Source organism: Oryzias latipes, chromosome 13 (genome assembly GCF_002234675.1).
Source record: "Oryzias latipes chromosome 13, ASM223467v1".
In the NCBI taxonomy this organism is placed as follows: domain Eukaryota; kingdom Metazoa; phylum Chordata; class Actinopteri; order Beloniformes; family Adrianichthyidae; genus Oryzias; species Oryzias latipes.
In genome coordinates this window covers 92,940-118,023 of record NC_019871.2, presented here as the reverse complement: position 1 = coordinate 118,023, position 25,084 = coordinate 92,940, and the positions used below count along the sequence as shown (strand labels likewise).

The window sequence follows — 25,084 nt, the reverse complement described above, 5'->3', positions numbered from 1 at the left end:
TGCTGGGGAACCAGAGCACCTGACGCAGACCTTGTTTGGCCGGGCGACGTCTGAGCCGGCATTACATGCATGTGGTTCATTGCCTCTCATGTTGTGAGGTAGGCATTTGCGTTAAGGGTCTTGCCCAAGGACCCTCACTGGGTGATGTAATTGCCCGTCTTGGTTATGGTAATTGCCCCATTTCCATTGTTATGGTAATTGCCCCCATTAATTGTTCGTTCCACCCTGGGAATCGAACCCGGGTTTCCTGCATGACAGTCCTGCACCTTACCAACCGAGCTACCCAGCCGGTTGGGTAGCTTGGGTAGCTCGCATATATATATATATAAATATAAATATATATACATCACAAGGAAAATAGAAATTAGATCAGAAACTCGTGTGTTTACTTTGTCTGTTCTTTTTCTCCAAGCAGAAACTCTTTCTTTTGCTGATGATGCAGCCGTATTACTTTATTGATGGACGTATAATCTTCATACGCCGTCATTAATCTCAGACTCCGTCTCACTGAAGTATAGCGCTCTCTTTTTTTCTCCACGCGTTTCCATGGTGACTCCAGAAATCGTCGATCCATTGAGAATGTCTTTATGTACCTGCTGTGCACGTGCATTAACCCAGGGTTACCAAGTGGAACGTAATTACACTAACTCATATCCGGTCTGTTGGAACCGACATACCCAGAGTAAGCAAGTTCAGGAGGATTTCAGCCAGAGTTCAGGCTTAAAGTCAGGGGAGTTTAAACATGCTTCCTGGAATAGCCCCCTGATAACAACTCTAAACTGACACCCAGAGGACATTTTAAGTTCTAGTTTCCCTGTTAACCCTTGTTCTATCCTAGGCACTTTACCGTTGGGAGTTGGGTCATCTAGACCCACTAGACAGAGCTCTGAACCTTTTTTCTTCAATGATTTGTGATCTTCACTGGTGTCCATGGATTACATGAAATCTTTCCACCTTTATCCACCTTTGTCATGGTAGGGAGAACACCTCAATGGAAGGGGGGGGGGGGGGGTCATAGAATAGTACAAGGGTTCAAATAACTCCGCTCAGAGACTGAAGAATCATCCGTGGTTCTTTATTAATTCAGACATTATTTAATACTTTCATATGTTTAAAATATTTCAGTGTAGAAGTAGAAAGAGATCATATATTTGATTGACATGAAGGTGCGATGGAAAAATGACAATTTCACACATACACTCACACATGACTGTTGCAGACTTTATTTGTTCAAAGCACATTGTAGAGTTACTTTGTTTACACTGTTCAAAGACACTAAGCAGCTCCACAGACCCTTCCTGAGGAGGAAGAGGACTTTCTCAATGGGCACTTTGGAGGGTTTGAGCCAATGAACGTAACATCATCGAAGAAAGACGCCCCTCAACGGAACAACCAGCCTCTCAGATTAAATAGCCTCAACTCCCTGACCGTGGACCTCCTCTCTGCTCCTACAGTTGGCTGTGGACCCCCCCTCAGGCTCGTCTGGCACCCCCAGCCGTCCCCCAGTTCCATCTGGATGAAGCTCGTCTGCTGGACTTTATATCTGTAGTTGTAGGGTTAGATAAGTTAATTCTTCTCTAAAAGTTCTGGTAAATCGCCTGTCCGTCCTGGGGGAGGATCCCTCCTTCATGTGGGCACCCCTGAGGTTTCCTCGTTTTTTTCCTGGAATCTGTTTTTTTAGGAGTTATTCCTCACAGAGGAGGGTCTAAGGGCAGAGATGCCAGTTTAGCTTAGTTTGGCCATTACCTTTTGAACTCCATGACTTTATGTTCTCATACCGGTATGAAGCCCATTGAGACGACTGTTGTTGTAACATTGGGCTATAGAAATAAAACGGAAATGAATTGATTTGGATCGGGCCAGATGGGATACCTGTCCACCTTCTCTTTGGTCATTAAACCTTGCAGCTGGTTTGGGGCTTGTACTTCTGGTTCTGATTACTGGGTTGACCCGGCTGAAGGTCGAGGTTTCACGGTCCTTTGGAGGCGGATGTCATGGACCGATCATTGGAATTCTGTCCCGTTCAGAAAACTGAAGACCTCCATGTTCATAAAGCAGACTCCTCCATCTCTGGATCAGGCATTCAGCAGGTCTGCAGGTCTTGGAGGAGAACAGTTCAGAGACCTTCAGGTGAACCTTGGGACGTTTTGAGGAATATTTTTGTTCAACTTGATGGCTGACGTCCTGTAGATCCACTGAAGAGAGGAAGAATCTGTGATGCTGCAGCAGGTCTCATGAAGAAGGCTTAGGAAGTTTGGTATTTTGCAGACTTTATCTAAAGGTTTCTCCTGAGGTCCAGTAGTTTCTGAGCTATAAAGGTCCAACGTTCCTCGAGTTCTTCTATAGTGGATCCACTCTCGGTTTAGTCCGAGTCTCACTCAGGAGGAGAAACCATGTTAGATGTCTTTCTTCTCAGTAGCTGCGCTTTGGTTCTGGTTCTTTGGAACCTCCCTTTGATCCAGAGGAGGACAGTCACTCTGGGGAGAGGAGAACCTGGATCCACAGCTTTGCAGCACATCTGTCAAAACATCAATCTGCTGACCTGGAATCTTGATCTTCCCCAAAGACTGCAAACACAGAGCAAACACTGAAGTGACCCCAACCAGAACCAAAGAAGAAGTCCTCAAAGAGCAGACGCACCTGGTTCTCAGCCAGAGCCTCCTTAGCCATGTAGTGCTCCCTCTTCATCTTCATCTCCACCTCCTCAGGAATGTCTGGAACCATCATGTCAATCAGGGAACCGACGAAGAAGACCACATGCTGGGAGAAGGAGATGATCAGGCCACCAGAACCTTAACGGAGAAGTTTTACCAGATCTGAAACACATTCACATGACCAAGAACAGACTGACCTCGAAAATGATGATGAAGCCCAGGCGAATGGCCAGCAGGTGGAAGTACTCCGGCAAGAAGTCCCCTTTCACGTCCCTGAAGCCCCGATACCTGCAGAGGAGGACAGCAGCAGTACGGGTCATTTTCATCCATCCATCCATCCATCCATCCATCCATCCATCCATCCATCCATCATCCATCCATCCCTCATTTATCCACCCATCATCCATCCATCATCCATCCATCCATCATCCATCCATCAATCATCAATCATCAATCATCCATCCATCAATCATCAATCATCCATTCATCCATCCATCATCCATCCATCCATCATCCATCCATCATCCATCTCTCATTTATCCATTCATCCATTCATCCATCCATCCATCCATCATCCATCCATCCATCCATCCATCATCCATCCATCCATCCATCCATCCATCCATCATCCATCTCTCATTTATCCATTCATCCATTCATCCATCCATCCATCCATCATCCATCCATCCATCCATCATCCATCCCTCATTTATCCATCCATCCATCATCCATCCATCCATCATCCATCCATCCATCCATCATCCATCCATCCATCATCCATCCATCCCTCATTTATCCATTCATCCATCCCTCATTTATCCATCCATCCATCCATCATCCATCCCTCATTTATCCATTCATCCATTCATCCATCCATCCATCCATCCATCATCCACCTCATTTATCCATCCATCATCCATCCATCCCTCATTTATCCATCCATCCATCATCCATCCATCCATCATCCATCCCTCATTTATCCATCCATCCATCCATCCATCCATCCATCATCCATCCATCCATCCATCCATCCATCCATCCATCCATCCATCATCCATCCATCCATCCATCCATCCATCCATCATCCATCCATCATCCATCCATCATCCATCCCTCATTTATCCATTCATCCATTCATCCATCCATCCATCCATCATCCACCTCATTTATCCATCCATCATCCATCCATCCCTCATTTATCCACCCATCATCCATCCATCATCCATCCATCCATCCATCATCCATCCATCAATCATCAATCATCCATCATCCATCCATCCCTCATTTATCCACCCATCATCCATCCATCATCCATCCATCCATCCATCATCCATCAATCATCAATCATCCATTCATCCATCCATCCATCATCCATCCCTCATTTATCCATCCATCCATCCATCCATCCATCCATCATCCATCCCTCATTTATCCATCCATCCATCCATCATCCATCCCTCATTTATCCATCCATCCATCCATCATCCACTTCATTTATCCATCCATCATCCATCCATCCCTCATTTATCCATCCATCCATCCATCATCCATCCCTCATTTATCCATAGATCCATCCATCCATCATCCATCCATCCATCCATCATCCATCCCTCATTTATCCATCCATCCATCCATCATCCATCCCTCATTTATCCACCCATCATCCATCCCTCATTTATCCATCCATCCATCATCCATCCATCATTTATCCATCCCTCCATCCATCCATCATCCATCCATCCATCCATCCATCCATCCATCATCCATCCATCATCCATCCAAATATCCATCATCCATCCATCATCCATCCATCCATCCATCATCCATCGCTCATTTATCCATTCATCCGTCCATCATCAATCCATCATCCGTCCATCATCCATCAATCATCCATCCATCCATCCATCATCCATCGCTCATTTATCCATCCATCCACCCATCATCAATCCATCATCCATCCCTCATTTATCCATTCATCCATCCATCATCAATCCATCATCCGTCCATCATCAATCCATCATCCGTCCATCATCCGTCCATCATCAATCCATCATCCGTCCATCATCCATCAATCATCCATCCATCCATCCATCCATCATCCATCGCTCATTTATCCATCCATCCATCCATCATCAATCCATCATCCATCCATCATTTATCCATCCCTCCATCCATCCATCATCCATCCATCCATATATCCATCCATCATCCATCCATCCATCCCTCATTTATCCATTCATCCATCCATATATCCATCCATCATCCATCCATCATCCATCCATCCATCATCCATCCCTCATTTATCCATCCATCCATCCATCCATCCAACATCCAATCATCCATCCATCCATCCATCCATCATCCATCCATCATCCATCCATCCATCCCTCATTTATCCATCCATCCATCCATCCAATCATCCATCATCCATCATCCATCCATCATTTATCCATTCATCCATCCATCATCCATCCATCATCCATCCATCCATCCATCATCCATCATCCATCCATCATTTATCCATTCATCCATCCATCATCCATCCATCATCCATCCATCATCCATCCATCCATCCATCATCCATCCCTCATTTATCCATCCATCCATCCATCCATCTAACATCCAATCATCCATCCATCATCCATCATCCATCATCCATCCATCATCCATCCATCATCCATCCATCCATCCCTCATTTATCCATCCATCCATCCATCCATCCATCCATCCAACATCCAATCATCCATCCATCCATCCATCCATCATCCATCATCCATCCATCCATCATCCATCATTTATCCATTCATCCATCCATCCATCCATCCATCATCCATCCATCATCCATCCATCCATCCCTCATTTATCCATCCATCCATCATCCATCATCCATCCATCATTTATCCATTCATCCATCCATCATCCATCCATCCAATCATCCATCATCCATCATCCATCCATCATCCATCCATCCAATCATCCATCATCCATCATCCATCCATCATTTATCCATTCATCCATCCATCATCCATCCATCATCCATCCATCCATCCATCATCCATCATCCATCCATCATTTATCCATTCATCCATCCATCATCCATCCATCATCCATCCACCATCCATCCATCCATCTAACATCCAATCATCCATCCATCATCCATCATCCATCCATCCATCATCCATCCATCCATCATCCATCCCTCATTTATCCATCCATCCATCCATCCATCCATCCATCCAACATCCAATCATCCATCCATCCATCATCCATCATTTATCCATCCATCCATCCATCCAATCATCCATCATCCATCCATCATTTATCCATTCATCCATCCATCATCCATCCATTCATCCATCCATCATCCATCCATCCATCATCCATCATCCATCCATCATCCATCCATCCAATCATCCATCATCCATCATCCATCCATCATTTATCCATTCATCCATCCATCATCCATCCATCATCCATCCATCCATCCATCATCCATCATCCATCCATCATTTATCCATTCATCCATCCATCATCCATCCATCATCCATCCACCATCCATCCATCCATCTAACATCCAATCATCCATCCATCATCCATCATCCATCATCCATCCATCCATCCATCATCCATCCATCATCCATCCATCATCCATCCATCCATCATCCATCCCTCATTTATCCATCCATCCATCCATCCATCCATCCAACATCCAATCATCCATCCATCATCCATCATCCATCATCCATCCATCCATCCATCATCCATCCATCATCCATCCATCATCCATCCATCCATCATCCATCCCTCATTTATCCATCCATCCATCCATCCATCCATCCAACATCCAATCATCCATCCATCCATCATCCATCATTTATCCATTCATCCATCCATCATCCGTCCATCATTCATTCCCACCACCGCCCCTGTAGAGTGTGTACCTGCATGATGTGTTCAGGTGCTGCTGGTTGAAGCTGTGTGGCGATGTGGCCAGAGTGAAGTTGGTGTAGCCACTGAGTGAGCTGTCTTTGGTGTAGCGGAAGTACAACCGCGGCACAAAAGAGGAGGTGAAGGCGATGAGGAAGGCCTGCAGACAGGAGGTTAAAGCGCACAAACAGACAGACCTGCTCCGGATCAGGACCACACAACTCACGTTGCTGAGGACCGCCGTGTGTGTGATGAACTGCAGGATGGGAAACCAGATGCCGATGTCCTGAGCTCGTTCCACCACCGGGCGGCGATATTCAGTCACAAACTTCTGAGCGTCCAAGCGAATCTCCAGCCAGTTATTGATGAGAGCGCAGAGAGGAGCCAGAGGACACGCCGCCACGAAGATGGTGACGAAGCCAAACTGCAGCACTGAGGAGGGCAAAGACGGTCAGAGGGGAGCTGACACCAGCAGGGGGCGCTGTCAGTCAGATGTTCACGTCCTAACGTCTGTTCTGCAAAGGAGTGAGAACCTTTTCCAAGATCTGACTCAACCACAAAAGGGGATTTCTTCAGGTTCCTGCAGAACTATGAACCCTAAACATCCGTAGAGCTCAGAGGTCAGACCAGCGTCCAGTGAGACAGGTGTCTGCCCCTTCAGGAGAAGAAGCTGCACGACTCACCCATCTCCAGGTATTCCCCGAAGAGGCCCTCACAGACCAGCAGCTGGTAGTCTGCCTCCCACGGGGAAAGCTCCTCCCCCTTCTTCTTCACCTGAGGACTCATCTTCATCCTCTGCCACCACGACATCACCTTCCTGCCAAATAAAGAGTCCTGCAGGTTCAGTTTTCTTCATCCTCTGATCAGTGTGTTCATCAGTAATCTGATTACTCCTTTGACTGATTCTGTAGCTCGGTTTAAGGTTTTATCCTGAGAGGCTGAAGGTGCTGACGGAGCTGCGTTCCCCAACCCTGGTCCTGAATGTTCTCCATGTTCCTCTGATCGGCTCCTCGTCAGCAGGGTTAGGGAACGCTGTGACTGACAGACGCAACGATTTGAACCAGTTTCATAAAAAACTACCGTTGAAGATTTCTCCACAACAGATATCATCATGTTTATGGTATCTCTGACATTATAATAAAACCTCATGAAAAGGATCATTGACTCCTCTGAGTTTGTATCAGTTGATCCTCTGGAAGTGTGCAGGTCGTCAAACACTCTTTGGATCAGTTTCTGATTGGCTGAAAACACTCGATCCGGATCATCAGGACCGCAGACGAAGCTCTTTGAATGTAACGCTGAGTCAGCAGATTCAGCCGGGTGTCAAACTCCGTGTGTCTGTGTGTGGCGATGGGCCTCACGGGGAGATGAACTCCTGGACGTTGTTGATCAGCTGTTTTCCCACCATGATGACCAGCATCTCCTGAGCCAGCTCCATCAGACATCCTCCTGCTCCGCACTGAAACAGCCGCAGAACGCAGAGAACCTTTAGCTACACTTTTATCTGTACTTTCTGTCGGTCTCAAACCTTCAACCTTCCGTTCCTGCATTTGAAAAACAAAGAAGAACCAAATGTTGCCGTTTCTCCAAAGACCACCGGGGGCTGGGATCAGGAGGGAGCGACTCCTCAGTGGCTTCCATGTTGGATGACTGGAGCCAAAGGAGCTCAGCTGTCTGGGTCCCCATGGCAGACATTTAAAGCCAGGTGACAATCAGACCAATCAGTTGGAATGACACTCATAGAACAATTGAAGGTCAGGTCCGCTAAATCACTTGGCCTGACGTCACCTGGGTCCTTTCTGGAGCCAGCCCCAAATCCCACAGAACCTAGACGAGCACGTCCCAAAGAGACGAGGTGGAATGCCCTTCTCAAAGGACCCTAAAGAGCCAATGCCGTGTCATTTGAGCGGTCATCCATCCACTGGGACGTGGAGCGCCACCTCAGTGGGTAGGAAGGAGCCTGCACCTGTGTGGGAGGCCGAGCGGTACCAGCCAGACAGGGTTGGGTTCACCTCTGTGTGCAGCATGGGCTCAGAAACTCTGGTCGACCTGCCGTCACATTATTCCCCCCAAACACGCGTGTCAGTGTTCAGCATCAAAGAGATTCATTATCCTGCTGCTTTCAAACATTCCTGACTGCGGAGGAATCAAGACAGGAAGTACGCGAACATGATGGCGCTGCGGTGGACTGTACCATAAACAAACTCATAGACATTGGATTCATCTCTGTTTCAGAGACAAAGTCATACGTAAGACCCTGTTGGACCAAAACTGGATCCTGATCCATTGACAAAATCATCAGAAACCTTCGACCTTCATGAACGAGAACCTTCAAAATACGACACCAGCAGACACACATGTCAAACACAGAGACACTCATGTCTTTATGTCAAACACAGAGACACTCATGTCTTCATGTCAAACACAGAGACACTCATGTCTTCATGTCAAACACAGAGACACTTACGTCTTCGTTGCGAACTCCAAACAGAGACTTATAGTTTCCGGGGTAACCAACAAACCTGCAACACAAAGACATGGCCTCAGTCTGTGGGTTCACGGGTCATGTGACAAGACGTTGTGTACATTGATTGGCTCTTACCTGCCTTTGAAGAAAGCAATGTAAACTGGAGAGGAGTAGAAGTTAACAAACTGGAAGACAAAGACCTTGAGGATGAACATGTCTTCATATTTGCTCTGAGTGCGATGCATCTCTGATAGGAGGAGGACAAGACATGAGGTTCAGGAGGACCAAGTATAGTCCAGACTCACACACAGAACCTTCCAGAACATCAAAGATCCGGTGTGACTGCTGGACCTTTTCAGTGAGCACCAGAGGAAACCATCAGAACAAATAAAGGACTTTCTGCCTCCATCGTCTGCGGGTGAATAGAGGGTAACTCACCCCAGCGGGTAAGGAGGTGGGCCAGGGAGGTGTAAACTCTGGACAACAGGAGAATCAGAAGGAGGTTCAACACTGATCCGGATAGACTGGCAATCCTCCCAGCCTGAAAGGCAGAAGACGAAGGAGACGTGACGCTGCAGAATGAACCGGGCCGCTCTTCCTGTCAGGCATGTACTCACAGAGACGCTGAAGAAGCTGTTGTTGGACCTGTGGATGATGATGCTGAGGATGGTGCGGTAGAGAATGATGGCGATGAGGAACATCAGCACCACAGACACCTGCACACATGGAGGAGATCAGCTGCTCTGACCGTGATGAAGACCCACTTCCTGCCGCTGCCTCATGGAGTCATGAACCTCCTCTCTGGAGAAACCTCATCTTCATGCTCTTTCGGGTTCTTAGTGACCCACTCTTAGTCATTAGAGTAGATGGTTCCGTGTTTATGTTTCATTAATCATGATGTGGGAGGTGTGGCGGTCTGAGAGCATGTCCAGATCTTTACCAGTCACTGTTCTGGTCAATATCTGCCTGATAGTCCAAGTGATGGACGTGGTGTTTAGATGTCTGTTCTAGTAATGTATCTGGAACCAAGATCCAGTTTGTTCTGACCCCTTGTTGCAGTAAACTGGTTTCAGACTAGAACGGTGTGTGGAAATATCACATCAGTCGAAAACGCCCACTGGGAACGCTGACTGGCCCTGCTGTGACTCTCTCTTGTGCTCTCTAGATCTAGGTTCAAGTCTGGGGGGAGGGGGACACATCAAGATGAGGGTTCTTTGTGTAAATTCTGTGGGAGGAAACTGGGTCTGAAAGTCATTAGTTCATAACATTTGCAGCTTTCCGTTTCCCTTAAGGTGGAATTCCTGCCTACAGCAGGCCTGCTCATTCCTGGTTCCTGTTTTCCAGATCTCCCTGAACCGCCTGCTGCTGATTACCTGGACCAGGTGCAGACAGTCAGGGTGGTAGATCTCCAGGACCGGGAATAAGAAGGCCTGCTTTATGCCCATGCAAACTCCGCCCCCAACCAACCTCTGCATTTTGACTGTCTCTGCCTGTAATGATGTAACCATCCATATGAAAGTTGGCGTCTTCGGCAAGGTTAGTCTGTTCGCCGGTCATCCGGATCAGACTGGAAAGCTCTTCCATCTAGCTCTGAAGCGATCACCTGTTGGTGAGGGAGCCTTCCGCCCTCTTCTCCTTATCTACTGTCATTCTGTAGCTGTGGAGGTGAAGTTTGAAGGAACGTCTCATCTGGTCCACACTACGGAGCTCCACCAGGAGGAGTGGAGAGTGGAGGAGCTGATGGAGGAGCCCTTTTCAAACAACGTCTATGAGCTGAAACGCCGCGACCAGAAGCCAAATTACTCCAAATAAATACATAAAATGATCAAGCTTTACCCTGAGTCCCTCCTTCGTAGAACAACCCCCCATTGGTCTTGAAACCCCCCCACAGTTTTAGAGAAAAAGAATCTCCCTAAAAAGAACCCTGTTTGGGTCAGAAATATTGGTTCCAGTGCATCAGGAATCCCTGAAGAGCTGATCAGAGCTTTGCAGGTAGACCATGTTCTGTTGGATCAGAAGACTCACCATGAGGACGATGACCATGCAGCCTGTCAGGGTTCTGTTGAGCCTCTTCTTCTCAGGAAAGTACGGCTCTTCTGCTCCAGTTATCGGGTTCCTTGTGGTCATTGGCGCCATGGCGGTAAACTCTGGACGAGGACGCTCCTGACGAAGATGGAGGGCCAGTTTAAGCTCTGATGGTTTTCAGGTGGTGGGCGGGTCAGACGGGGTCTCACCGCGATGTCCTGGAAGTCCGAACAGTCCCAGCGGTGGGACAGAGCAGAGGAAGTCCTCTTCCAGTACTCCAGGAAGGTGACAGCCCACAGAGACATGAAGACGCTGAGAAAGACTGTCCCTGCGTTGTCGAACAGCAGACCCGCCTGCAGGAACAGCAACGGTAACCTCACAGAGCCGACGGTCAGAGCCGCTCTCTTCACATCAAACACATTCCCCTACACATCCTCCACAACCTTCCCCCCTGGAGGAGCTGGAAGCTGTGTGTGAGACGACCGCCCCCCTTGACCTTTGCTTGAAAGGATCTACAGGGACCCAAAAGAGAACCTGGACTCAGCGTTCACAAACACAAAAGATTCTGACAATCTGCTAACTCCTCCTTTACCCTCACACTCCTTTACACCCCCCCCTGCCAGATCAGATGACATACCCCCCCTCGACTTATCAGTGGGTGGGGGGGGTGTCATCTGAACCAGGACCACAGCGACCCGGACCTGTGAATCTGGGCTCTGAATACTCATCAGACTTTTGAAAACTGCTTTCAAGGCTTCCAACCCGACCAGAACCAGTCCAGTTCCACCTACAGAGCTGCTGTTGGGATTCCCCTAAAACAAAGTGCTTCAGCTAGCATCACAAAGCTAATGCCTGATGCTAATGGCGTGAGGAAACCATCGGCCTGGTGTCCTGGCTGGAGCACTGGTTGGTACCTTGTAGGTGTGACAGATGTTGGAATAGTTCCAGTAGGAGCAGATGTTGCAGATGGGACACATGATGAAGGTGTTTCCGCTGTCGCACACCTCCTTCCTGTGGAAACATCAGCATCATTACCGAGTCCTGATTGAGGACTGTCCGCTTCACTGAAAGGATCTCCATGAGGACTGAGATCTTCTGAAGTTCTGTACTCACGCTGGAACATCGACAGCCATGATCCAAAATCCCATCAAGAATATCACAGTCCCAACCAGAGCAGAAAGTAACAGCCAGCCAGTGTAGACGCCTGTGGGCAAACACAGTTACCATAGCAACCTGAGAGGCTGCAGGGGGTGTTGGGAAGCAGGCGGTCACCCGTACTTACCGATCCACGCAAAGTACAGAGCAACTTTCTCCCCAAAGTACTCTCTGATGTGGTCTAGAGGTTGGTATCGTCTCCAGCAGGACCACCGAGCCCAGTAGGCATAAAGGATCTGCCTCAGCCCCAACGACTGGGGGTCCACTGGGGGGGTGGGTAGTTGGAAATCACCCTGCACACGGAGGTTAACAGATCCTGGACCTGAGAGGAAAGCCTCTGGTTTCTGATCAGGGTTCAGGTCTCACCTCATGCAGTGGGTACGCAGCGGTGAAGACCCCTTCGTTCACCAGCCGGTCGATCCCCACCTCCCCCTTCCGCACAGAACCGTACGGGGTCCTGGCCAGGATCTCATACAGCTGTTGGAACACAAGAGACACTTCATCCCGCTTTGTCTGGACCCGATTGATCTGAAACGGGTTCCTCAGGAGGCGGACTCCTGCCTCAGAATGAGTTCTATGGCCAGCCCACAATCTCTCTAGGTTCCTCTGGTTCTGTGTGAGGTTACTGTCTGCTGTCAGTCTATCACATGATCAGAGTCACGTGACACATGTCATTGTGACACCTACAGGTGGAGAGAGGTACTGCAGTTTGGTTCTGAAAATGAAGGAGAACAGACTTCAGAGTTCTCCTGAGGACAGCATGGAACCGGACTGAGTTTCCATCAGAGGAGCTGCTGTTTGTTTAGCTGAGCAGCGTTTATCTGCACTGACATCTTTGCATGTTTGCACAGATTGTTTGAGGAAGGGGCGTCGGCTTCTGCAGCATCCGCCTGCTGACGGACACATCCCGGATCTCCCAGGGCTGCAGAGGTGGAAAGCTGTGCCTACCAGAACGTTGATGAAACGCCTGCAAAGTTTTGCTCAGGTTCTTTCCTCTCGCCCTAACGTAACAAGAAAATAAAGCAGACCACAGACTGATCTGTTCTTTCTTTTGGTTTTTAAACTTCTCTTTGTTTGAAAAGTTACCAAAAATGTCCCATCAGTGGATCACTGAAGTATGCAGAAAATCCCTGATCTCCAGTGGGTCCTTGAGGTCCTAACGTGTTGGCAGTGGTTTTTGGACAACCATAGTCAAGTTTGTTTGGACCGCTGATTGAAGACATGAAGGAACCGGCCATCTGCAGAGTTCTGCTGAACCTTTAAGCTCGGGTCACTGGCGGATCCAAAGACGCCGGCTCATCCGGTAAAACCGGTAAACGGTGTCAGACCGGTAGGAGCTTTCAGCTGAATTATTCCAGGAGACCAAACTTCATTCATGTCTTCTAGATCAAGTGAACGATCTGCAGTCCTTTTTCAGAGAAGATTTCACATTTCAGATATTTTCTCCTGAAGGAACCAGGGAAACTGAATCCTGGTTGGGTGGAACCTGCTCCACCCCCGTCTGTACACAGAAATTGTTCTGGACTTCTACAGAACCTCTCCACCTTTCCTGAAGTTCACAGGGACAGTCCCACTGACAGTGACGGGGGTATTATGCTAGGACCTGACCAGGACCAATGGAGGCTGCGCTGCCTTGCTCAATAACACACTGAGGTGGGCAGAGCCAGAATCAAACCTGCCATCTTGGTTTACCGCTCCACACCTTTAAAGAAATGAACCCCCAACCAACACCCCTGATCCAGAAACAGGGCCCGGACCGTCCTGGAGCTTCCAGAGACTTGAACCTGAACACCCAGTCTGGAGATGTTTGGACTCGCTGAGAGGAGGAACAGTGAGGAGGATGCAGAGGACAGGAAGACGGTCTGCTGTGGCGCCCCCTAAAGGGAGCAGCCGAAAGACTTGTGCTCAGAATTTCAGTGATGCCCGGATCCAAAAGATATGAAAGAACCTTAGTGAAGCCGCAGGTTCTCCTGCAGGAAAGTATCGGTTCTCCTGACCAAACCGACGCCGTTAACCAGAGAAGCTTGGAGATTCCAGCTGATTCCTTGGTTTTGTTATTCGCTTACTGAAGGTCTCCGCTACATGGATCAGCATGAAGCTCCGCCCACCCATCTTCAGAACTCGCTGAATCCCTGTCGGCTTCTCGGGTAGCTGGACTCTGTCCATGATGCTGGTGGACAAAAAGAAAAGCACCTGAACTCACCACCTGGTGTCTCTGGGTGGTCTTGAAAAAGGTTTCTTGGTTTTCGCTCCCCAAAAACCTGCAGACAGACAACAGTGGTTGAATATGACAGAGTCAATCCTCTCATAGAAGAGGGAGGAGGACAGGGAAGGGGGGGAGCACCTCTGCAGTTTATTGGTCCTGAATTGGCAGGTGTAGAAGTCCGGCGGGGGGTTGGGCACATCCTGGACCAGGGGGTTTGGCAGGGACAGCCTGGACAGGATCTTCTGAGACCAGTTCACGTCTGAAGTGCTGACCACCTGTGTGGACAATGTGGCCACATGCGTGTGAGGACACGTCCCTGTGAGGATAGTCTGTCTGAGGACATGTCCGTGTGAGGACATGTCTGTGTGAGGACACGTCCCTGTGGGGACACGTCCCTGCGAGGACACGTCCGTGTGAGGACACGTCCGTGTGAGGACATGTCTTTATGAGGACACGTACCTGTGAGGACACATCCGTGTGAGGACATTTCTTTGTGAGGACACATCCATGTGAGGACACGTCCGTGTGAGGACATGTCTTTGTGAGGACACGTCCTTGTGAGGACACGTCCCTGTGAGGACACATCCATAAGAGGACACGTCCATAAGAGGACACGTCCCTGTAAGGACACGTCTGTGTGAGGACACGTCCATGTGAGGACACGTCCATGTGAGGACACGTCCATGTGAGGACACGTCCATGTGAGGACACGTCCGTGTGAGGACACGTCCGTGTAAGGACACGTTTGTGTGAAGACATGTTCGTTGAAGGACACGTCTTTGTGAGGACATGTCCCTGTGAGGACACGTCCGTGTGAGGACACGTCTTTGTGAGGACACGTCCGTGTGAGGACACGTCTGTGTGAGGACACGTTCGTGTGAGGACACGTCTGTGTGAGGACACGTTCGTGTGAGGACACGTCCATAAGAGGACACGTCCCTGTGAAAACACGTCCCTGTGAGAACACGTCTCTGTGAGGACACATCCGTGTGAGGACATGCCTGTGTGAGGACACGTCCATGTGAGGATACGTCCGTGTGAGGACATGTCTTTGTGAGGACACGTCCCTGTGAGGACACGTATGTGTGAGGACACGTCCATAAGAGGACACGTCCCTGTGAGAACACGTCCCTGTAAGGACACGTCTGTGTGAGGACACGTCTGTGTGAGGACACGTCCATGTGAGGACACGTCCGTGTGAGGACACGTCCGTGTGAGGACATGTCTTTGTGAGGACACGTCCCTGTGTGAGGACACGGTCGTTTGAGGACACGTCCATAAGAGGACACGTCCCTGTGAGAACACGTCCCTGTAAGGACACGTCCGTGTGAGGACACGTCCATGTGAATGACATGTCCGTGTGAGGACATGTCTGTGTGAGGACACGTCTGTGTGAGGACATGTTCATTGGAGGACACGTCTTTGTGAGGACACGTCCGTGTGAGGACACGTCCGTGTGAGGACACGTCTTTGTCAGGACACGTCCCTGTGAGAACACGTCCCTGTAAGGACACGTCCCTGTAAGGACACGTCCATAAGAGGACACGTCCATAAGAGGACACGTCCATAAGAGGACACGTCCATAAGAGGACACGTCCCTGTGAGGACACGTCTCTGTGAGGACACGTCTCTGTGAGGACACATCCGTGTGAGGACACATCCGTGTGAGGACACATCCGTGTGAGGACATGCCCATTTTAGGACACGTCCATGTGAGGACACGTCCATGTGAGGACACGTCCGTGTGAGGACACGTCCGTGTGAGGACACGTCCGTGTGAGGACACGTCCGTGTAAGGACACGTTTGTGTGAAGACATGTTCGTTGAAGGACACGTCTTTGTGAGGACATGTCCCTGTGAGGACACGTCCGTGTGAGGACATGTCCGTGTGAGGACATGTCTGTGTGAGGACATGTTCATTGGAGGACACGTCTTTGTGAGGACACGTCTTTGTGAGGACACGTCCGTGTGAGGACACGTCCGTGTGAGGACACGTCCGTGTGAGGACACGTCTTTGTCAGGACACGTCCCTGTAAGGACACGTCCCTGTAAGGACACGTCCATAAGAGGACACGTCCATAAGAGGACACGTCCATAAGAGGACACGTCCATAAGAGGACACGTCCCTGTGAGGACACGTCCCTGTGAGGACACGTCTCTGTGAGGACACGTCTCTGTGAGGACACATCCGTGTGAGGACACATCCGTGTGAGGACATGCCCATTTTAGGACACGTCCATGTGAGGACACGTCCATGTGAGGACACGTCCATGTGAGGACACGTCCATGTGAGGACACGTCTCTGTGAGGACACGTCTCTGTGAGGACACGTCCATGTGAGGACACGTCCCTGTGAGGACACGTCTCTGTGAGGACACGTCTCTGTGAGGACACGTCTCTGTGAGGACACATCCGTGTGAGGACACATCCGTGTGAGGACATGCCCATTTTAGGACACGTCCATGTGAGGACACGTCCATGTGAGGACACGTCCGTGTGAGGACACGTCCATGTGAGGACACGTCCATGTGAGGACACGTCCGTGTGAGGACACGTTTGTGTGAAGACATGTTCGTTGAAGGACACGTCTTTGTGAGGACATGTCCCTGTGAGGACACGTCCGTGTGAGGACATGTCTTTGTGAGGACACGTCCCTGTGTGAAGACACGTTCGTTTGAGGACACGTCCATAAGAGGACACGTCCCTGTGAGAACACGTCCCTGTAAGGACACGTCCGTGTGAGGACACGTCCGTGTGAGGACACGTCCCTGTGAGGACACGTCCCTGTGAGGACACGTCCCTGTGAGGACACGTCCCTGTGAGGACACGTCCGTGTGAGGACACGTCCGTGTGAGGACACGTCCGTGTGAGGACATGTCCTCACACAGACGGGTCCGTGTGAAGACGCATCCATGTGAAGAGACATCCGTGTGAGGACGCCGTCATCAATGGGACGGCAGCAGAGGACCCGGGATTACCTGCAGAGGAACTCTGAGACTGATCTCCTCGGCGTAGAAGCAGAGGACGTCCCATGGAGCGCTGAGGAGGACAAAGCAGACCCTCTTCTTCATCTGGGGGACCTCCGTCTGTGGACAGTAGAACCGTCATGCTGTGTTCTACTGGAGTGGTCCAGTTTAAGATAATGCAGAACAGGAACAGCTCAGGACTGGAAGGAAACATTTCTAGACAAGAAACCTTCTGCAAACTCAGACTTTCAGGTGTTCAGCTGTCCGTCTCAGAAAGAGGGGAAGTCGGTTTGTTTTGCTCACCTTCTCCTGCAGAAGTCCAACACCCTCCAGCCTTCTCAAAAACTCCTCCCTCCACTGCACGTGGGTGGGGTCAGCCGCTGAGCTGTCCTCATTAGAGCAGTGAGGCTCCTCCCACACCAACACAAAGTCTGACCAGAAACAGGAGAGGGCACACCTGTTCACACCTGAACCCCCCCAACGGTGATGTAGGAAGTGAAATCCGTCAGTGTGAGAAGTGTTTGTTGTGCAAGTATTAATAAAGTTTTCTTCAAATGTTTGTAAGTTTAGAAAAACTGAGAGGTCTTTCATGGAGCAAACAGGAAGTGTCCTCCCCCGCTGGGCTGCAGGTGACCCTGCAACACCTGGACAAGTGAACTATCCGTCACAGGTCCCTCTATCAACAATTACAACAACAACAAATTCTTCATGATGAAGAACATTATGATGAAGAACATGGTGATGAAGAACATGGTGATGAAGAACATTTGGATGAAGAACATTGTGATGAAGAACACGATGATGAAGAACACGGTGATGAAAATCAGAGTAAGAGAACCAGATTGATGAGGAACAGAAAGAAGAACAGAACTAACACCAGAACTAAACCCATGCACCAAAAACCAGGTCTCACCAACTCGGGTCACTTTGTCGCTGAAGACGTTCCTGTCACACACTGGTGCATTCTGGGAAAGGAAAGAAAGATTCAGCTCTTGATTAAACACGAATGCCGACTCATCACTCATCGCTGCCCTGCTCTCCGCTCTGCTCACAGACTTCCCGCCCTCATTGTTGGTAAGGATGGCAGATGAGGACCGCCTCAGAGTCCTTTTCCTGTTGTGGGAACCAAAGAACCCTGAAGGTGGAGGCTGTGACTTCCCGCCACAAACACAGTCTCTTCAAAATAAAAGAGAACGTCTGGATCTGCTGCATGGTCCAAACATGGCTCTTCATGAACCCGTTCAGAAAGTCCAAAGACTGCCCTCTCATCTAGATGTTACTCTGAAAATTCCCTGGACAGGATGCAGCAGACCTTCTCTTCCTGTTTCCATAAACACCAAAGAAACATCTCAGACTTGGAACCATCAACGGTATTAGAGAACTGGACTGAGTGTGTGTGGAAACCCTCCGCCCATAGAAAATGGTTTATTCCAGCTCCAACCAAATGAAGTGGATTCAGTCGCCATGCTGGAGCCAGACGGCATCACTAAGCAGTGATTGGTCAGAGGCGGTCTGAGTCACCGTTTCTATGGCAGGCTCCACCTACTCATAATGAGACACCTTAATGGTCGGTTTATAACTTGAATAATTTGAACTAAAGAAAAAAAATCATAAAAATGAGGATTATCAAAAAGTGTCAGTCCTCGCGGGACATCATACTGGGCTCTTGTGTCTGTTTTGTGATCCAGTCTTGTGTTTTCAGAAACAACCTTGACAAATACGTCCTTCTGAGCCGGATTCCAAACTGAGCGGAGGTCCAATCGGGGTCAGGACCTCGTGAAGACTATGGCCACGCCCGGTGCGCTTCAGTAAGCAACCGCTTGACACCCTTTACGGGGCGAGTTTCCTCTCACCGACTGGGACCCCGACAGTTGAGGGGACTCCGAGGAGCAGAGCAGGAGTGGTGAGTACCATTTGGCCGATTTGCACCACAGTGAAATGCGTGGAGAGAATGAGAGGTCACAAGGTAGAGGACTCTAAAGAACTGTGGGGCGTGAGCTAAGTGAAAAAGACTTAATGCCAGTTCAGGGCGTGAGCGGGACACATTTGTTTAAAAAATAGTGAGTGTATGTGTGTGTTAGAGGGAATATCTTCCCAACCCACATGGTGATGGTCATAATCCCACCATGTTGGTTATAGAACATGAAACCAGGAGGATTTTAAAAAGCCTGTGGAAGCAGTTACTTCTTATGCACAGGATGCAGAGCAGTTTGTACAGGAAGCCGTTAGGGACACACATCACCCGAATGGACAGGAGCTGCAGCGGGCCTGCATGCCCACAATGGGAAAAGTTTGGGGTCATTTTGAGGGAAATTGGAACCCCATGGGTGGTAACAACCGCCCACTACCACATGAGGCTAATGAACTAACTGTCATGTGTGGGGGCTGGCTCGAGAGCCGGTAGGACCCAGACGCAGAGACGGGAGGCCAACGGGTTCAGGACTAGAGGGTTTAATGTCCAACAAACAAAAGGCGCTGCAGAGAAGGATGACAAACACAAAACAAAAACTCACTGTGGCATGGCGAGGGACATGAAACGAGGACGCTAGACAGGAATGACGTAAAACACACGACCAGAAGTTAATGGACCAGCACAGGAGGAAGGCAGAGACAAGACTTATATACAGACAGGGCAGACAAGACACAGGTGAACACGATCAGGGCAGATGGGGACCAAAGGAAGTAAAACTCAAGAAACAAGACAAGACAGGAGAACTTTCAAAATAAAACAGGAAACAGAACCAAACAAGACAAAACAAGACCTAAAAACAAGACAACAAACTCAAACCATGACACTAACTAACCGTGTGCGAGAATTAGGTGAAAGAGTAGTACAGAGGGACAGGAGAAGACCCAATTACATTGAAAGTACCAGAACAAAGCAGAAAGATAATGAACCATTGAGGATGACATGAACAGAGTATGGAAGGAGTGTTTAAAGTCATAGTGGTTTGGCTGAAGATCAGGAAGAGAGTGGCGTGTACAAGCAACAGTAAAGAACGCAGTACATCAGAATTCCAGAACACCTATCAGGCAATGGGTTGAGGAAAACCTGATCCGGTTTCCCGCTGCAGGATTACAGGAGTATGTGAATTCTACTCAAAGGTTTGCAGTCAGAAGAAAATGTGAAAGCAATGATGGTGAGTGCATGTGATGTATTGTTCAAGGCGGACGAGCGGAAGCGTTCGTAGTGATTTCAGAGGAAGAAGCAGAGGACGTGGTTCTGGTGGTTACACGAGTGCAGAAAGAAGTGCAGACAGAAGTGACGACGCATGTTGGAGGTGTGGCAAGCGTGGACGATTTACCCAAGATTGTCAACAAAAGCAACAGCGTGTCAGCATGACTAGACCAGGGAAAGGCCGTGGAACAGGAGGATGAGAGAAAAAAGGGTGACAAACAAAAAGATGATCTAGAAGAAACTGAATCAAACCTGCAGGAAACCTTTTCTGTAACAACAGAGAGGCCAGAAATCAGACTGACGGTACATGTCAGAGACAATGACATGTTTGTGTGATTCTGGAGCATGTAGAACAGTGTGCAATGTACATGTGTTAGAACATCAAATAAAAGAGTTCTTGTACCTAATTCCTGTACCCTGACTGAACCCGTCGGGCTGATTGATCCAGAGGGAGATTCCTGTAGAATGTTGTATTCCTCTGAATGTCCAGCAAATCTGCTGGGCAGAGATGCCATGGTAGCCTTGGGACTAGGCTCAATCCCCAATCGCCATGCCCAGTCAGCGGTTAAAAGAACACGGGAATTTCAAGATCTAATGGTGTGTCACAGTTATGATGAGGTGGACCATTACTGATCTCCACATAATGTTCCAGAAAATCTGTTAGAAAAAGCGTCAGTGGGGGTCAACAAACAGGAAACCAAAAGACCTACATGTGACTATGTGGGTTAAAACAAAACCAGGACCAGATCAAGAGTACACGGATAAATTAAAAAAAGTGCCACCAGCCAAAATACTGAAAAATCATCTTTACTATGACAAAAAGTCACAATAAAGATGGAGATGGACAGGCAGATACCAATGTCACTCTTTTGAGTCCTGAAGTGTCTAAACTTTTCAGAATGACAATTTCCCCAGACGTTTCAATGTTAAAACCTCACATGGCCACATGGGAAGAACTGGGCGGTGTGGTAATGCAGTGTCATTGTGCTAAAGACTGGGTTCACATCAAGCCAGGAATGTGGCTCTTTTCTGGACTGTGTCCAGAAAGGGGCACCTACACATTCAAGATCCAGAAGTGGTTTGGACAGAAAGTGAAGAAAAAGAACTGAACGATTTACCTGATAGCTTGTGGTCTAAAGGGGGCTCCGATGTGGGTCTCATTAAAGGAGCACAGTGAGTTCACAATAAACCAAAAGGCCATTTCAGACCATGTGTTCGCCAATACCCATCAAAACCTGATGCTAAAGAAGGTATTAGAATAGTCTTTTCAGACTTAATAGAAGCAGGGGTCATAGTGCAGTGTGAAGATTCGCCGTGCAACACTCGCATTTTCCCGTTAAAAAGCAACGTCCATCAGTAGGATGGAGAACGGTTCAAGATTTGCAAGCTGTCAACCAACGTTGTTCAAAGAGCGTCTCGTGTCCTTGATCCCCACACCTTGTTAAATAACTTCGGACATGACACCACTCATCTTTCCGTTGTCGATATCAGTAATGCGTTCTTTTCAATACCTGTGCACCCTGATGGTCAGTACTAGTTTGCCTGTATAACAAACCTGTTATCACAGCCACATGTGACTCTTAAAAGATGTACAACTTTAAATCCATCTACCTTCAAACCACTTCCAGAAGACGGTGAAAGACACGTCTGAGCAGAAGTAGGGGATCACCTACTGATGACGGTGGCTCATCAGTAGGCTCCAAGGCTTTGGAGCGCCAACAGGACCGACCGGCTGCTCCACGCCAGCTAACGTGTCTCTGATCACAGCAGCTTTGTGTTTGCAGGCAGGGAGGGGGCTATGTTCTGTTCTTGTTATGAGTGCGCTCTGATGTGCAGTCCGTCCCGCCGCTCTGAGCGAGCAAGCAGCCAAAGTCAGGAGAACCGGAGAACCGGGTCTCCCGGTAGAACTGTGTCTGAGAGCAGAGGAGCGGCTTTGGGGCGCTGTGTGAGCTTTTCAAAGTAGAAATGCCGCTCGGTCCTGAGAAACCGTGTCAACAATCAGGTGGATTTGGGTTCCCAGTCGTGTCCAGACAGAAAAAAGGCTGAAGTTATCCCCACATGTTTACGTGCAGCAAAGATGCAGACTGCAGCGTTTCCCACATGGATTTAATGTTCATCCATGGCTAAATGTTGTTGTTGGCGTGTGTTAGCCTAACCCTAACCCTTCTACCGGCTCCATTCCGCCACAAAAAAGCAGTGACCACACGGATTAAAAATAAAATGATGAGCGAACAGGCGCTTCCTAATAATCATAACGGTAATAAAAACCTGTTTAGAAGATCATCTCGCTCTATGCTGCACGTCTGTCTGTTTATTATTCCGGCATTTTAGAGAGTTTCCAAATGATCTATCCTGACGGATAGTGTGGCGAATGTAAACGTCTGTTATAACCGGATCAAGTTTTTAATGGCCCATGTACACAGTTCAGTTCTAATCCGATCTTTGATCCGATCAAAGAGATTTTGCACATAGAACCACGGCTATAGATGTGGCCTTCCGACAGCCTAAACGGCTCGCTGCTGGCTGCTGTGGAGGAAGACATCGCCACCTACCGATCACTTCCCCTGACCACTGTGACCAAAACACCTAAGCAGACTGAAGAATCCACAGGTCCTTCCTTCTGAGTGTCCACTATAACAGGACTGTGAAAGTGATTTACAGACAGAAACTCGGAAAGGAAATTGTCTATTTATGATATGAGAATGCAGCTGTTAGAATAATAAACATGGAGGAATTGTTGAATGAACCTACTTTCCTATCATTCTTTTACACAGTTTAATTAGTGGTGTTGGGATTTTTCCGTCTTCCATTAGGAGAACAGATCACCTCACCAGACAGAAGAGAGGGTTTGGAATGGGAGCTTATTTCATCCTGAAAGACAGACCTTCCTGTGGCTACAGCAGAGATCAACTGATATACTAAGAACTATTAAACGAGTGACCTGCAGGTATTTCACTCTCCATGTAACCAGGACAACCCAATTCTGAATAAAGATGGGGGTCGGACAGACATCCACAGAGCTGCTGGAGCAGAGAGTCCTCATGGGAAATCCTCCTGAGCTCTTGGCTGTTTTCGATCCTGTCTTGTGTTTTCAGAAATAACTTTGACAAACTGGTCAAACGTCACACTTACAGGTAAACCGCTAATGCTGCCATAGCTGCTAGCAGGACTCGTTTCCATGGCGATAAGTGTGTTTCTGTCCTCCTTCTCCCTCATCCTTGCACATCTACTTTGTTCTGTGGAACAAGACACGCACACAAACACACACACAAACACACACACTCTCTGGTCATGTGTTCTCTGTGTGAAATAGTTGGTAAGAAAGTGCCGCTGTTCTTCATCAGACTTGAAATCATTTTTTAAACTCAAAGATCAGAAATGTTGAAAAGTTTCTGAGTCCAGACAAAGTTCCTCTTCCTCACCTGTGAGCCGCTGCAGAGAAGCTGGACCTCCAGGAGCTGCAGGTGAACAGAATGAAGCAGCAGCTCAGAATTTTAGGCTTCGTTCCCGCCCACTGGTTCTCCCCCCGCCCACTGAAATGTGATGCAGGTGAGGCTGCCACCTGCTGGTCAGAGACACAAACATCCTGACATGAGACAATCGCTCAGTTCATGGATTGGAGGTCCGACTTCCTCAGACCTGCAGAAAAAAAACATCCAATTCTCCTCTGAACAGGATGGCAGGAAATCGAACCAGCGACCTGACCGTTGAACCCCACTTTAGACAAAGAAACTCTGTTATTGTCCAGGTCTGCAGACTGAGCAGAGATGGACAGCAGGACTGTTGGAACCCTGATCCATTTGACAGATTCTCTCCAAACCAAACGGAAGCTTGAGATGCCATGTTAGAGTTTCAAAATAAGAGTATGAAGCTGACAGGGCGCCTTCAGACTGTAAAAGTTTGATCCGGACCGAGTCCTGAACCTTGAGTCTGGTCTGTATTCAGACTGCCATCAAGCGGCCTTTCCTGGGGGGTATTCCAGAAAGCAGGTTATGCTAGCTCCCACGGTAAGTTTGAGGCTAAGGAAGTTGATAACCTCAGCTTTAGGTTCCACAAATGGAGGTATGTTTCAGGATATGTCAGGTTGCCATAGCAACTCATGCTCTGAACATAACCTGGTCTGGAGCAGGTTTAGTTGAAGGTTAGTTTGTTTTCAGAGAGGTGAAGCAGCATGGCGTGTCCATTTGAAGATGATTTAGTGGATGAAGAAGCTCAGATAATACTTTTTCCACCGTGAGAGGGTGATAAGACCACATATGGATGTTGGAAAGATAAACTTTATACTTTGATCTAACTTAATTATTTGCTTCAGTTAAGATAAATCTTTTTTTAGTTAAGTCAGTTTAAAAATAACACGTAGTTATCAGACAGTTATTTTACTTTCATTCAAATTAATACAATTAAGTAGGTGTGACTTTGGTGCTGCTGTTAGATCTGCACTGCCAGGGATTGTGGGATACCATTCCCTTTGCCTGTCTGGATGGATTTGGGTTTAAGTGTGGCTTT

The 25,084-nt window shown here is 48.4% G+C and overlaps 1 protein-coding gene across 1 annotated transcript; it reads right to left on the bottom strand.

The window, feature by feature from the left end:
- Positions 1–1,059: 1,059 nt before the first annotated feature.
- ano7 (anoctamin 7) lies at positions 1,060–24,282 on the bottom strand. Its single transcript, XM_023961888.1, has 24 exons — positions 24,001–24,282; positions 23,711–23,814; positions 18,314–18,365; positions 17,704–17,831; positions 17,413–17,520; positions 14,573–14,709; positions 14,432–14,489; positions 12,595–12,705; positions 12,356–12,521; positions 12,187–12,277; positions 11,988–12,084; positions 11,283–11,426; positions 11,074–11,211; positions 9,666–9,764; positions 9,487–9,589; positions 9,184–9,295; positions 9,049–9,103; positions 7,943–8,040; positions 7,265–7,398; positions 6,808–7,013; positions 6,596–6,741; positions 2,852–2,942; positions 2,641–2,760; positions 1,060–2,567 (listed from the first exon to the last, which is right to left on the bottom strand). Exons 2-24 carry the CDS (start codon positions 23,792–23,794, stop codon positions 2,397–2,399), a joined length of 2,649 nt encoding a protein of 882 aa, XP_023817656.1. The 5' UTR covers positions 23,795–23,814; positions 24,001–24,282; the 3' UTR covers positions 1,060–2,396.
- Between the last annotated feature and the right edge of the window lie 802 nt (positions 24,283–25,084).